This window comes from Coregonus lavaretus (assembly GCF_964263955.1).
Source record: "Coregonus lavaretus genome assembly, chromosome: 24".
Lineage (NCBI taxonomy): Eukaryota > Metazoa > Chordata > Actinopteri > Salmoniformes > Salmonidae > Coregonus > Coregonus lavaretus.
The window spans coordinates 12,092,534-12,105,729 of NC_140011.1; the positions used below are offsets into that span (position 1 = coordinate 12,092,534).

The 13,196-nt window shown below is 44.8% G+C and overlaps 1 protein-coding gene across 1 annotated transcript in view; it reads right to left on the reverse strand.

Moving 5' to 3' along the window:
* Positions 1–13,196, reverse strand: part of LOC311100294 (seizure 6-like protein) — a gene marked incomplete at its 5' end in the record, with an annotated part of 43,835 nt that overhangs the window by 6,337 nt on the left and 24,302 nt on the right. Inside the window, 10 exons of the mRNA XM_084141156.1 lie at positions 97–291; positions 1,050–1,246; positions 5,285–5,423; positions 5,730–5,924; positions 6,024–6,190; positions 6,349–6,520; positions 6,725–6,910; positions 7,764–7,959; positions 11,522–11,661; positions 11,932–12,420. Coding sequence (XP_083997282.1) covers positions 97–291; positions 1,050–1,246; positions 5,285–5,423; positions 5,730–5,924; positions 6,024–6,190; positions 6,349–6,520; positions 6,725–6,910; positions 7,764–7,959; positions 11,522–11,661; positions 11,932–12,420 — 2,076 coding nt within the window. The remainder of the gene's footprint in view (positions 1–96; positions 292–1,049; positions 1,247–5,284; positions 5,424–5,729; positions 5,925–6,023; positions 6,191–6,348; positions 6,521–6,724; positions 6,911–7,763; positions 7,960–11,521; positions 11,662–11,931; positions 12,421–13,196) is intronic.

Sequence of the window (13,196 nt, forward strand, 5' to 3'; positions counted from 1 at the left end):
AGGCAAGCACTCTCAATCTCTCTACTTCTATCTCACACACACACACACACCCACAAAAAAAAAAACACCCTCCCCCAACCCCACTAGCTAACTCACTCTTCTCGCAGAAGGGGGGCTGTGTGCTCCAGGTGAGGTCTAGCTGACAGGTCAGAGTCTCTCGTCCAACCAGGTCGTAGCCTGGGTCACACTGGTAGGTGATGCGAGCGCCCCGCACCAGGGCAGTATGGGACGTGGTCTTCCAGCCATTCTGGATCTCCGGCAGGTCCGGACACGAGTCGTTACGGGACACCTCTGTGGTGACACACAAACACATGGAACTTTCATTTACAAATACTTCTTGTGATTTATATAAATTTATTCTTACAAACAAAAGAACACACACAAAAGAACAAAGGAGAAGGGTTGCAGTAGGGATGTATTTATGCATGCCTTTCTAATTTTCTGGTGAAAGAAGTGTGCGGGTGTGTACAGTGTACATATAGAATGATAGAGTGTGCATTTTTTTATGTGATTGCATGTTTGTGTTTCCATGTGTGAATGTGGAAAGCGTTCTAAATAATTTTGTGTGTGTGTATGTATGTGCGTGTGTATCCGCAAAGGCCATGTGGGATGATGAGACAAATAGGATGTGATTGAATAAGGGCAAAAAGAGAGAGAGAGAGAGAGAGAGAGAGAGAGAGAGAGAGAGAGAGAGAGAGAGAGAGAGAGAGAGAGAGAGAGAGAGAGAGAGAGAGAGAGAGAGAGAGAGAGAGAGAGAGAGAGAGAGAGAGAGAGAGAGAGAGGAGGGTAAAGTGGAGGAAGAGAGAAGGGAGATGAGACAGAAATAGAGAGTCTGGGACATTACACTGTCTCTCTCATTTCTTCATCCTCCTCTTTATCTCTCTAGCTCTGTCCCTCTTTCACTGACTCTCTATTTCAACTCGGCTGCCGACTAGGCTATATCCAATTCGGCTATACCTCCAATATTGGCTACCATCTCTCATAAATTAATCTTGTTACCTCTCCTTCCCTCCCTCTCTCCCACTCTGCTTCTCTTCTCTATCTCTTACCCATGTAGTTGATGATGAAGCCCTCTCCCTTGCCGAAGACGAGGCCGGCGGGGTCGGAGTGGAAGGTCACGGTGAGGTCAGGGGTCGTGGACTGTATCTTGAAGGGCCCGGTTCCGCCCACATACTGGCCCAGGATATGGGTGGTGACTTCATCACCGTCCAGGATGGTCAACATGTCACTGTCACTCAGGTTCAGACTGAAGGGGGAGAGTGAGAGAGAGAAAGGGAGAGAGTGCATAGTTGATTCAATTTCTAGTTGTTGAATCACTCACCAAATGTTTCTAAATGTAATTGTTCGTTGCTTTGGCAATAAGTAGCCTACTTTTGTCATGCCCATAAAGCATTGTGAATTGAAATTGAACGCATCCAACACGTCCCAAAGCACATGATATGAGTGTATATGGTATCAGCACCATATGGCTAACTCAGTGCAGTGGCGACCCGTCATTCATGTTGTGAGCCCCACCTGTTTAAACAACAACAACAGCAAAAAGGTTATCCTGTTTTGCATGTAATTCTGGCATTAATTCGTGTCACATATCAGTTTAGCAAAAAAATGTAAAAAAAATCATTGGGTTAATAAAAGCAGCATACAAAATTTTTGTTTTTTACTTTGAGTAAGGCAGCTCCAAAATGCAGCAGTTTCAGCCTAGCTCAGTGCTTTCTGCAGTGGAGGGGCAGCCAGCGAAAGCACAGAGCGCAGGCATTGTTAATCTTCTCTGGTTGCGCTGTGATTGGCTCAGGGTTCTGTCACTCATGAGGACACCATGTCACCGCAGAATCTGCGGGAGAGCTAGGAAGTTCAAGCCCCCCTAGGGTGCTACCATAGATTTACAGTAGAAGTGCCCATCCAAGAAGGCTCAAGGTCATTGACCACAGACAAAATGACGTCAAATCACATTATATCTCTCGTAGCTTTGAATACTTTCAAATCTTAGCTAGCAAGCTAGCTAGCCAGATAAGCAGTTATCATGAATCACAACGACAATCTATTGGCAATCCTTTTCAATCCTTGTCATATGAAGAGAAATTAGAGATAAAATGTCTCGGTGCTCATCGGCCATTGGACATAAACATTTAATACATAACAAGTCAGATATCGCTAATTCAACAATGAGTGGTTTGGAAGGAAGCAGTGGCTAACTGTGAGCGTCGCAAAGCAATCACTATTTTGCTTCCCTGCCTGCTATTCGGTGGAGAGGGTGTGTGGTCCAAGTCTGGGTATAACCTTTTATTGCAGTGGGCCAAATCAGGGTCACACAGAGTGTTTATTGGTAGTCTTAAACAAATCTACTTTGAAACAAAAGTACACACCTCACACACATGGTTATGGGCTTCAAAAAAAGAAGACACCAGTAACATGTCAGATTTTGAGTTTATATACAATACATCACAGAAGACTGAAATATAACAAAACCGCTTGACATAGAAACACCGGATTTTCTGTGTTAAAAATAAAAATAAAAATATTTATAACATTCCACCCATGAGGCCACTAGGTCATTTGACTGCAGGAAAGGGCTACGGATTTAAAACATCTGTATCAAAGAGTTTCAAAACATGAGAATTGTGCATCACATGTAGACAACGCTGTTAAACTTAGATTACTGGGGAAATCAAACATTGTGGCTCAGCTAGACAATGTATATCGGAGAGCCATGACTTTCACAACCAACAAACGGAAGAGAATAGGTACGTGCTTGCCCGAATTATATCACGCATTAAATTGGGTGGCTGAACGAATATGCATAGGCTACGTCCATCTCAGCTCACTCATGACAAAAATGCGGCTTGCCTCTTATCAGCTCATCTCTCCCTTACGCCATAGTTTATACATCTCAACTGTTATATTGCTTATATAGGCCTATCTCATTAGTATGTTATTCATCATTTTAGGTAATGTTAGAATTATGTATTGAATTGTTCTGCATACTTTGCGTATTATAAATAGCTCATGTGCTTTTCTCCACAAGGATGGGATACTATATAATGTTGTTGGGTCTGTAACCATGTTTGCCAGTGACAGTCTCTTTTCATTTACATATTTTTATTCAACAAAAAGTTAAGTAATAGACCCATGTAATTCTATTTCATATTGCGAGTGTTGTTTTGTTTGCGCAACGCGCTGTCTGTGAGTGTGTATAATGTCCATAAGTGGATACTCCTGATTGTATTGTCTTTCCTTTTTAGACCACATAACCGCTGAATCCGCGTCGTTCTCCCGCTCTCTCTGTGGTGACTTAATGAAGAGTAAAGTTAAGGCCTCAACATATTACTGAATTTATCTGAACTAACATCTATCTGTCCATTTCGAATGTGCTGAACGAAGGACTACCTCGTCGCAGCTCGTTTGCTTGCACTTGCTTATACTTCGAGCTAAGTGTTAATGATATGAGAACCAACATTATGAATTTACTGAACATAAATGTAATAATGTTTGTGTATGTTTCGAAAGTCAAAAGTCATGTTGGCATTCGTTTTTATTGAAGGAGAATGCGGTTCTTATCGAGTTACACAAATCCACAAGGAGTCAGTAGAAACCATATTTAAGTAAGTCAGCTATATCAGCTATGGTTTTAAAAAAAGGCAGTAAACGAGGATGAATTAACTGTTTCGCTGCCAGACAAGGCTCCGCTGGTAGCCAGGTGTAGCCGTGGTAAGGATTCACTCCATGGTGCTGAAAAGAAAGCTCCGCTGTTGGGACAGCTTTATGTAGGCCTTAACCGTTTGTGGGCATCGTTTGTCACCGTTATAGTGCATTTAATGTATTGTTTAGTGATGTGTAGTGGCTTCACCGGCATGCATCTAAAAAAAAATGTGTTGAGTTTGCCCCACCAAGATGTTCATGCTAAAATCGCCACTGAATCAGTGTGAGGTAATGGGGTGAAGGTGTCAGAGACTAAAGGCTGGATGAGTCAGATGGAATGCTGGGAGCTGATGACCTCAGAGGCTGGGTGATGAGTAACATCTGGCTACTTGTACAACCTATTCCCATCAGAAATCGGACAGGTGTGTGTGTGTATGCATGTGTGTGTGTCAGTTTGTATGTGGCAGGCAGGTAGCCTAGCGGTTAAACAGGCGAACCAGCGACCGGAGGTTCAAATCCCGGGTCCGGACAGAAAAAACTTGCGGGAAGTATCAAATCCTAGATGCCATTGCCGGCCGTTGTGCCATTAAACAAGGCACTTAACCCCCCCACAACAATGGCACACAGTGTGGCATTAGAGGCCTTCACTTTTTGGACCCGTTTCGAAATGGACAGGCCTTCCCATTCGACCCAATATGCATAAATATATATTTTTCAAATATAGAGAGAGTCCTGTTCCGAACGGACCCGAGGACAACTAGATCCGTTCCGTATAGACCTGGTCGGATCAGACCCGGTCCGATCCGAGTGAGGGAAGCAGCAAAAAAGTCAATCTTTAAGCGACTTTATTAACCGGAGCAGATAAAGCGTGAGGGAGAGGAGGTAGAGAGAGGTGAGGCTCTAGCAGGGGCCATGCTGTGTGTGTAGGCTACTGTGAGTGTGAGCGAGTGACACGGGAACAGGGAGGAGGGAGGAAGAGACGAGAGACAGCAACCAACCAAGCCGACTTGAACTATAGTAGCTGCATCAAACCGGGAGAAGCTAGTTAAATTGAGGCTGCGTGCGCTTTCTCGTCCTACACAGTTAGCCTACAAACAACAACAACTCCATTCAGAATATGAAGTAGCAGCATACCTGTTGGCTCCTGGTTGTTGGAGCTTCTCCTTCTCCTTTGACTTTTCATTCCATCTTCCATTGATTAGATATTTCCTAACTTTTGCCCCACTCGGAGGCTCTATTACTGTAGCCTGTTGCCGCTTTGATGACGTATGATTGGCCAACAACAACAACAACAACAACAAGCTATACGCGCCACTCTCATGAAAAGCAATAGCAGCAGCATTAATGATACACTTTCTCTCTCTCTACTGCAGCATTCGCGTTCGGATCTGTATGGATCCTTCCGGACAACTCAGTTAAAATTACACATAGGCCTACCCGATACCCGTGGCAATCATATCAGATCCAACCCAGACCCGTGACATTATTTAGAATTCTGGATCTGGGTCTCGGGTATTCGGGTACAAGTGGATCGGTGAAGACCTCTAGTGTGTATGTCTTTTGGAGGGGTTGGGTTAAAAGTCAAAGTCAAATTTAGGTTGGAACTAATCTTAATATGTGTGTGTGTGTGTGTGTGTATATATCTCACAGCTGCACGTCGAGCAGCACGCGTTTTTCTTCTCCTACATGTATCCTCCAGCTGCAGTCCTCTCCCTCTCCGTACCACTCTGGCCAGTTAGGAGACAGGATCACACCCCCAGGACCCGCTAGGTCCCCCCCACACAGGGCTGGAGACGGAGAGAGAGGAGAGAGTGAGAGGGGGGAGAGAGGGAGAGAGACAGATGGGGGGGGGGGGGGGAGATATCCCAATTAAAAAACCCAAAGGAACTGTATGTTTTAATTTGAAACTCTGTTGTCAAATTGGTATCATTAAAGATAAAAACCTCACAGCTTGATATCAGATATCAGAACTCTCTCAATATGAAAGAAAATGCCACCATAGGATTTTCAGAAGTCTACACAGACACACACACAAATATACAACCCTCCCAACACACACACACACACACACCCTGACTCCCTCACACACACACCTTTGCAGAGTGGTTCCGTGTCGTTCCAGTAGGGGTCTCTGGCGTTGATACACTCTATGACGGGCGGCCCCTGCTCCAGGGAGTGACCAGTATCACAGCTGAACTGCACCACAGCTCCAACACCATAGGCCTGGTCAGTGGTGCTGAAGTTACCATTCTGCAGGTAGGGCTCATAACAATGACCACGCTCAAACGCTGCAGAGAGAGAGACAGGAGAGGGAAAAGAGAGGTTAGACAGAAAGGTTATAAAATATGATTACATGTTTCATCTGGTTTGTGTGTGTGTGCTCTTACCCTCATAGCGGATGTTGAAGCCTGTATTGTGGTTAGGTTGGTCAGTGATGAACTGTACCCTGACCGCTGGACCCTCACTTATCACCCCTTCAAACGGTATTGGACCACCCCGCCCCGAATCAAATAGCACCACAGACCCAGCGTCCAGACCACTCCATAACACAAGTCTGAGGGGAGAAATTACTTTGGAACACTTTATGGGTCCAAGATGATTGTGATATGCAAACTATAAACAACTTGAAGATTTTATGCATTTCAAATGTGGATTATAGCACAATTATAGGTTACATATTCAAAGCTCAAACACACTCTCTCTCTCTCTGACCTGTCGGTGGGTCCAAGGGCCAGTCTCTCCAGGTGCAGGTGTAGTCTCTGTGCTGTGGGGGCCTCCATGGACCAGGAGCAGGAGCGGTCCTGGGTGGCGTTGGGCCCCGGGTGGGGAGAGGGAGACAGGATCCTCCCTACTGTAGCATTCTTCACTGAGCCCCCACACAGTGCTATGGAGGGAGAGAGGTGATGATTATATGTGTGTGTGTGTGTGTGTGTGTGTCTCCCCAGCTCTGCAGCTGGGCATGTTGTTGCGCCAGACTGCAGCATGGCATTGAGACGTGTGTGTGTGTGTCCCTGTGTGTGTGCGTGCGTGTGAATGTGTATGTGTGTGTGTCCCTGCATCTGCATGTGTCTCTCCCTCTCCTCCCTACCTCTACAGCTGGGCTCCTTGCTGCTCCAGACAGGCAGAGATGCATTGAGGCAGGTGAGCGCTGCTGCCCCCTGCAGGTGGTAGCCCATATGGCAATGGAAGCGGGCAGTGCCCCCTGGCAGCAGGTCCAGCACTGACACCTCCCCAAAGTGAGGCCTCCTAGGCAGGGCACAGCTCAGACGGAATACTATCAAGGAGAGGGGGCAGGGAGGGAAGAGGGAGGATGGGAGAATGAGAGAGGGAGAGAGAAAGCGTGAGATAAGGAGAGAGAGAGAGAGAGAGACAGAGAGACAGAGAGACAGAGATTTCCATTATGTCATTCTCTCCCATTCTTTCCAGTCTATGTTATGCTATTCTATTCCACAGTTGGCTTCCTGGTCTAATTTGATCTGAGATGACTGGACAGGCCAGAATAATAGATAGAGGAGAGGACAGGCCAGAATAACAGATAGAGGAGAAGAGGAAATCTATCCAGCTCAGAGACAGAGGAGGAAGCGAGACATCCCTCTCCCTAATTATTCTGGTTACATTACAGTCAATGAACTAAGCTATTGCATTGGCATCTATGGGAGAACTACCCCGTTAAGCAGACCGGAACTGACTATTGTTTTTCAATGGTAAACGGTCTGAGTGAACTATTTTCATTTATCCACCATCTTTGTCCTGCCCTGTCACATCTGAACTGACACAGAGAGTGCACAGGGGTGAGATGAGAAAGGGAGACATTACAGATGACACATAATACCTACAAACACAAACAACCACACACAACTACACTATCAAACGACTGAGATGAGATGAAAACCAAATAATCAGAGTTCTAATCAGCTAATTGATATGACACATCCAATCACAGCGCTAATTGATTACAAAACAAGATTAAGTGGGTAGGCAATTAACAGATCAGGTAGACAGAGAATCAACAGCGCCTGAGGACTTAATGAAAGCTTTGATTTCAAAACATGAAAGTGTGTGTGTGTGTGTGTGTGTGTGCGTGTGTGTGTGTGTGTGTGTGCGTGTGCGTGCGTGCGTGTCCTCACTCTGGTAGTGCAGCTGGAACATGCCCATGCCCCCCTCAGGCAAGGAGCGGTAGTATACTGAGATGGTATTGGTCGGACTGCGGATCACCTGACCCTCCACCAGAAGCGTGTGATTGGCCAGAACCAGCAAGGCCCCGCCCTCATCCACCCCTCTGATTGACAGCTGCTCTCCCTCTGACAGATTCACACTCTTCACCTGAGAGAGAGAGACAGAGGGAGAGAGGCAGGGAGAGAAAGAGAGAGGGAGAGAGGCAGAAAGAGAGGCAGAGAGCGAAAGAGAGAGAGAGCGCGAGAGAGGCAGAAAGAGAGGCAGAGAGCGAAAGAGAGAGAGAGAGAGAGAGAGAGAGAGAGAGAGAGAGAGACAGAGAGAGAGAGAGAGAGAGAGAGAGAGAGAGAGAGAGAGAGAGAGAGAGAGAGAGAGAGAGAGAGAGAGAGAGAGAGAGAGGAGGGTAGAGAAAGACAGTGTGAGAGAGTTTAACATCTCATGAACCACGTTAATACGATACAGAAATATTCTAAGATGTGCAAAAAAAAACTGCAAAAAAGAGGACCTGGAACAGCCCCAGTGTTGTGTGGAAGGCAGGGTGCTGTTCCAGCAGACAACACTAGGGGTCAGAGTGAGTCGCAAGATCACCACAGAGTCAACTACTGCAACACAGATCAGTGTGCCACAGGAGGTTGGTGGCATCTTAATTGGGGAGGACGGGCTCGTGGTAATGGCTGGAGCGGAATTGGTGGAATGGTATCAAATACATCAAACACATGGTTTCTATGTGTTTGATACCACTCCATTGACTCTGTTCCAGCCATTATTATGAGCCGTCCTCCCCTCAGCAGCCTCCACTGATGTGTGTGTGTGCATGTGTGTGTATGTGTGTGAATTAGTGATTCGTAGGTTGACTCCTAACCCGTAGTCCCCATGGTTATATCCGGGGGGCGGGTGGGTTTAGGGTCATGAAATATTGTGTAGATGAAGGGTGGGTGAGAGGGTGGGGGGCGGGAGGGTTAAATAAAGAGAAAACAATGCCTTACAAAATCCATTAATGTATAATTCTTGTGCAATTTATATATATATATATATATATATATATAGGCTACATTGAGGTTTTTCTTTCATTATTTTAGGCTATAAGCCTAAGCTTTAGGGCCTAACTCTACGAGCGTCAAATAGCCCATGCACGCCAAATGCTTTTGGGAACGGCAGAAAAAGTTAACGTTGATTGAAGGAAGCAAAAAGGACAATGTCGGAGTTTAATTAAATAAGAGAAAAGCTGCGAAATGGAGAGTTGAAAATAATGAGAAGGCATGGCCAGAAAAGTAATGTTTGGGAAAGATTTGGTGAAGTGGTAAAAGAGGATGATTATGTGATGATTGTGAGGCGCTATACAAATTTGATAGTCACAAAACAGGGACTTCAAATAGGCCTATGGCACGTTAAGGGAACTGTAGCCTACTGTTCGGATTGGTTAAATGGAAACTGAAATCGGAACACTGACAGTAGGTCTGTAACCTCTCATGCCTCGATCAGACCGACAGTGTCCGCATTTTGGTACACCAGAAGTACATTAATTTCCAATGGAACGCTGCGTTTGCCTTGCAGCATTGCATTGCAGCATTGCATTGCAGAGGCAGTTGCAGTGCATTCTGTGTTCTGTGTGGTGCATACGTTGGATTTATCCAACCATTATGTTGGATTACATAATGAAAAAAGTTTGACTGCAGAATTTATTGTACAGTATTGATGCAATAACACTGTCGGTCTGATTGAGGCATTAATATTAATTCCTGCAGAATTAAGCATTTCTTGCAGTGAAATTATACACCAAATGTAGGCAACATTTTTACTCAGGAACAAGAGTGGAGAAATAGGATTTCTTTCATCATCTTGAAAGAATGCGAATGCGCAGTTAGATACTGTCTGTAGAGGTGCTATCTTTATCAGCATCATAAAAGCTTATAGTATTTCAACCACATAAAATATGCATCCAAGTCGAACTGAAATCTTATCAGAAACCTGTTGGGTCGTTTAAAACTTTCTATTTCCTTACAACCGGTCAAACTGATGTCATTTAAACATTTTGCACAGAAAATCTTTTCCGTCTTTTTTGTTATTGTATTTTATCCCCGGTCCCTGAACGTATTTGCTCCTCTAAAAAGCAGAGATGACAGAGAAAACTTTCCCATGTCAACTGTATTGAAGCATTCATTCTATTGATTGATGACATTATTCTGGTGAGCAAGCCTTTATTTAGTCTTCTAGGGCAACATACAATGACAGAAGAGAAGCTGCATGTATCTAATTCTAGACAAGTTGACTAACAAATAGCCTACCAAAATCTCGTAAATTATAAGCAGAAAAATAGTCTATCTAAATCAGGCAAAACATTATCCTGCACCCCCTGTCACAAAAGTATCCTGCTGTCTAGGACTGTAGCCTACAGCCTCAGATTTTCACTTTATCACATATAATTGGGTGCGCGTGTTTGTGAGTGTGTATGTATACAGGGTTCATACACATTGTGACAGATGGAATTTCATGACTTCTCCAATACTTTTAACCACATTTCCACGATCAACAATTGGCGGTGTCTCTATGTATGTATAAAAAAAAGTACACGTAATGTGGGATCGACACTGGGAGACTGCTCTCTGATCCCATGTACCATCTTCTGTCATTGTGTAAAGCACCCCCCACAAAGTAGAATACCTGTTAGGCAACAGTATAAAACACATGTGGTCAACGTTCAGTCGGGAGAGTGTGTGCAGGCTTTTGATCAAGCCCTGCTAAAACACATCAGAGCCAGTTTATCAAAGGTCTGGTTGAGCAGCTAATTTCTAAAATGTGGATTGTTAGAGGGGGACTGGAATAAAAGCCTGCACACCCATTAGCTCTCCTGGAGGATGGTTGACCACCTTTGATGTATAACATTGCAACATTACAACCAAGTAATTTGTATGCCTTTTGAATAATTTGCTCATTCAATATATCAAAGAGCAAGTGGCTATGGTGGGTTACAAATATTTTTATTCAGCTGAAGCAAGCCCACAAATGTTCTTCAGGAAATATATCTAATTTTTTCCCCCTAAAATTACTGTTCGCGATTCACAAAATTATTATTTTGATTCATATGATTTGATTCAACACGATTGAACCGAATCCCAACTAATACAATGGCAAAGTGAATCGTTCATTTCTTCAAAAAAAATATTTTAGATGAATCATATGAATCATTCAAAAAAGTAAATCAACTTTGAATGACCTTATTCGCGAGTGTCGGTATAACGTTTTTTATTTTTTATACATGCTAATAATAGCTGAACAGTTAATTAGAGGATTCAAGATACAGTGTATGTTTTGAATTGGCTACTTAGTTATTAGTCTGTTCTCTATCATATTTTATAGGCTGACCTGCTGCTGCAATGTCCGACTGTCTCATCTCTCCTTGAGCAACCGCCCACTCGTCTTGCACACGTGCTGGTGATGCGCGCAAACACAGGTGAGCTAGTCTCATTACGATCCTGGATTAAATATTTTAAAACTGTGCCTAAATACATTACATTAACAGACATAATTAATTTCCCTGACTTTTTCAAAGCCTTTCGGATTTGATAATTTTCCTAAACATTTCCAGGCCTGGAAAAAACCATTTAAGAATTCCATGACTTTTCCAGGATTTCCATGACTATATGAACCCTGTGTATATGTGTGTGTATGTCAGTGAAAGCGTATGTGTGTGTAAATGTGTATGTTTGTTTACCTGTAGCTCGACTCCATAGCCTGTGTACACAGTGATGGTGTATGTACAGTGTATGAATGTTCCATCTGGTAGAGGGGGGTCATCAGAAGAGTCTATGTATCCCTCTGGGTCGGAGAAATTCACCATACAGCCAGACACAGCTGGAGAGGAGAGGAGAGGAGAACGGGGAGAGAGGAGGAGATGAGAGGAGAGGGGAGGAGAAGAGGGGGAGAGAGGAGAGGAGCGGAGAAGACAAACATCAATTTAACAATACTGTAAAAATATTGGAAAAGCAATTTATTTTCACAGTGTAATCCAGGATTCTGGTGAGATAAGCACATCTCTGTCTTCAGAGAGAGAAAGGTAAACAACTGCTTTCTGTAAAAAGGACGAGGCGTTCTCTAACATTGAGAACATTCTCTAACATATACCTGGTGAAGGTGTGTCTGCATCCATGTCGGTCTCCATGTCTGTGTCTGCGTCTATGGTCGCGGTGACGATAGCGGTGACCTCATCTTGCTGTCCTGGCGGTGTGTGTGTGGATGTGTGTGTCCCGGGCTGCGAGGAGGAGGGGATGGGGTTGCTGTCGGGTTGGGATTGCTGTGACGGGAGGAGGGGTCCGCTGTCGTGGGGCTGATCCAGAGAGAGACCTCCAGACAGGCCCCTCACGCTCAGTCCTCTCCCCAGGAGAGGCAGCAGGTCCTGGGGCAGAGCAGATGGCAGGACCACCCCCCCTGTATGGTTGAGGAGACGATCCTTCTGGGCCAGGAATGACTCGAGCAGATCACCAGTGGCACCCATCCCCGCACCAGGCACTAACCCAACCACGGAACTTCTCCCCCGGGATGAGACTATGTCTGTGTCCCCTACGGCTTGAGAGAGGGAGGGGGAGGAGGGTGGAGGTGTGGGGTCGACTTCACCTAGAGAAACAGAGAGAGAGACAGAAAGAGTCAAAGAGAGTGAGAATACAGGTAACATACAGTCTTTACATTAGCGCTGCTTTTAGCACTAAGAATAATTGTATTTTTATACTCATTCTATGTTAGGGCTCTCCTGCAGCCGGTCCTGGTTCCAGGGAGAAATGCAAACCAGCGGGACTGAGGAACTGGAGGGCCTGCTGTGCACTCTTAAGCTGGAGCAAAGAGAGACAGCTCCGAGCTCCCAGAAAGCCTTTCTTCTCTTGGTGTCTAGTGAGTGTGGTGTGGCTGTGTTAGGACCTGGTATAACATTACACGGATAAGCAAAAACCAGCAGGACTGAGGAACTCAAATGAAAGCTCCTGAAAACCTTTCTTCCCTGCGTGTCTAGTGACTATGTCTAGTGAGTGTGGCTGTGTTAGGGCCTCTCTGGAGCAGGAAACGGTCCAGTTTCACCCTGTTCCACTGTCTGTTCTACTGTCTGTTCCACTGTCCTACTGTCTGTTCCACTGTTTGTTCTGCTGTCTGTTCTATTGTCTGTTTCACTGTTTGTTCTACTGTCTGTTTCACTGTTTGTTCTGCTGTCTGCTCCACTGTCTGTTCCATTGTTTGTTCTACTGTATGTTCCACTGTCTGTTCCACTGTCTGTTCCACTGTTTGTTCTACTGTCTGTTCCACTGTTTGTTCTACTGTTTGTTCTATTGTCTGTTCCACGGTCTGTTCCACTGTCTGTTCCACTGTCTGTTCCATTGTTTGTTCTACTGTATGTTCCACTGTCT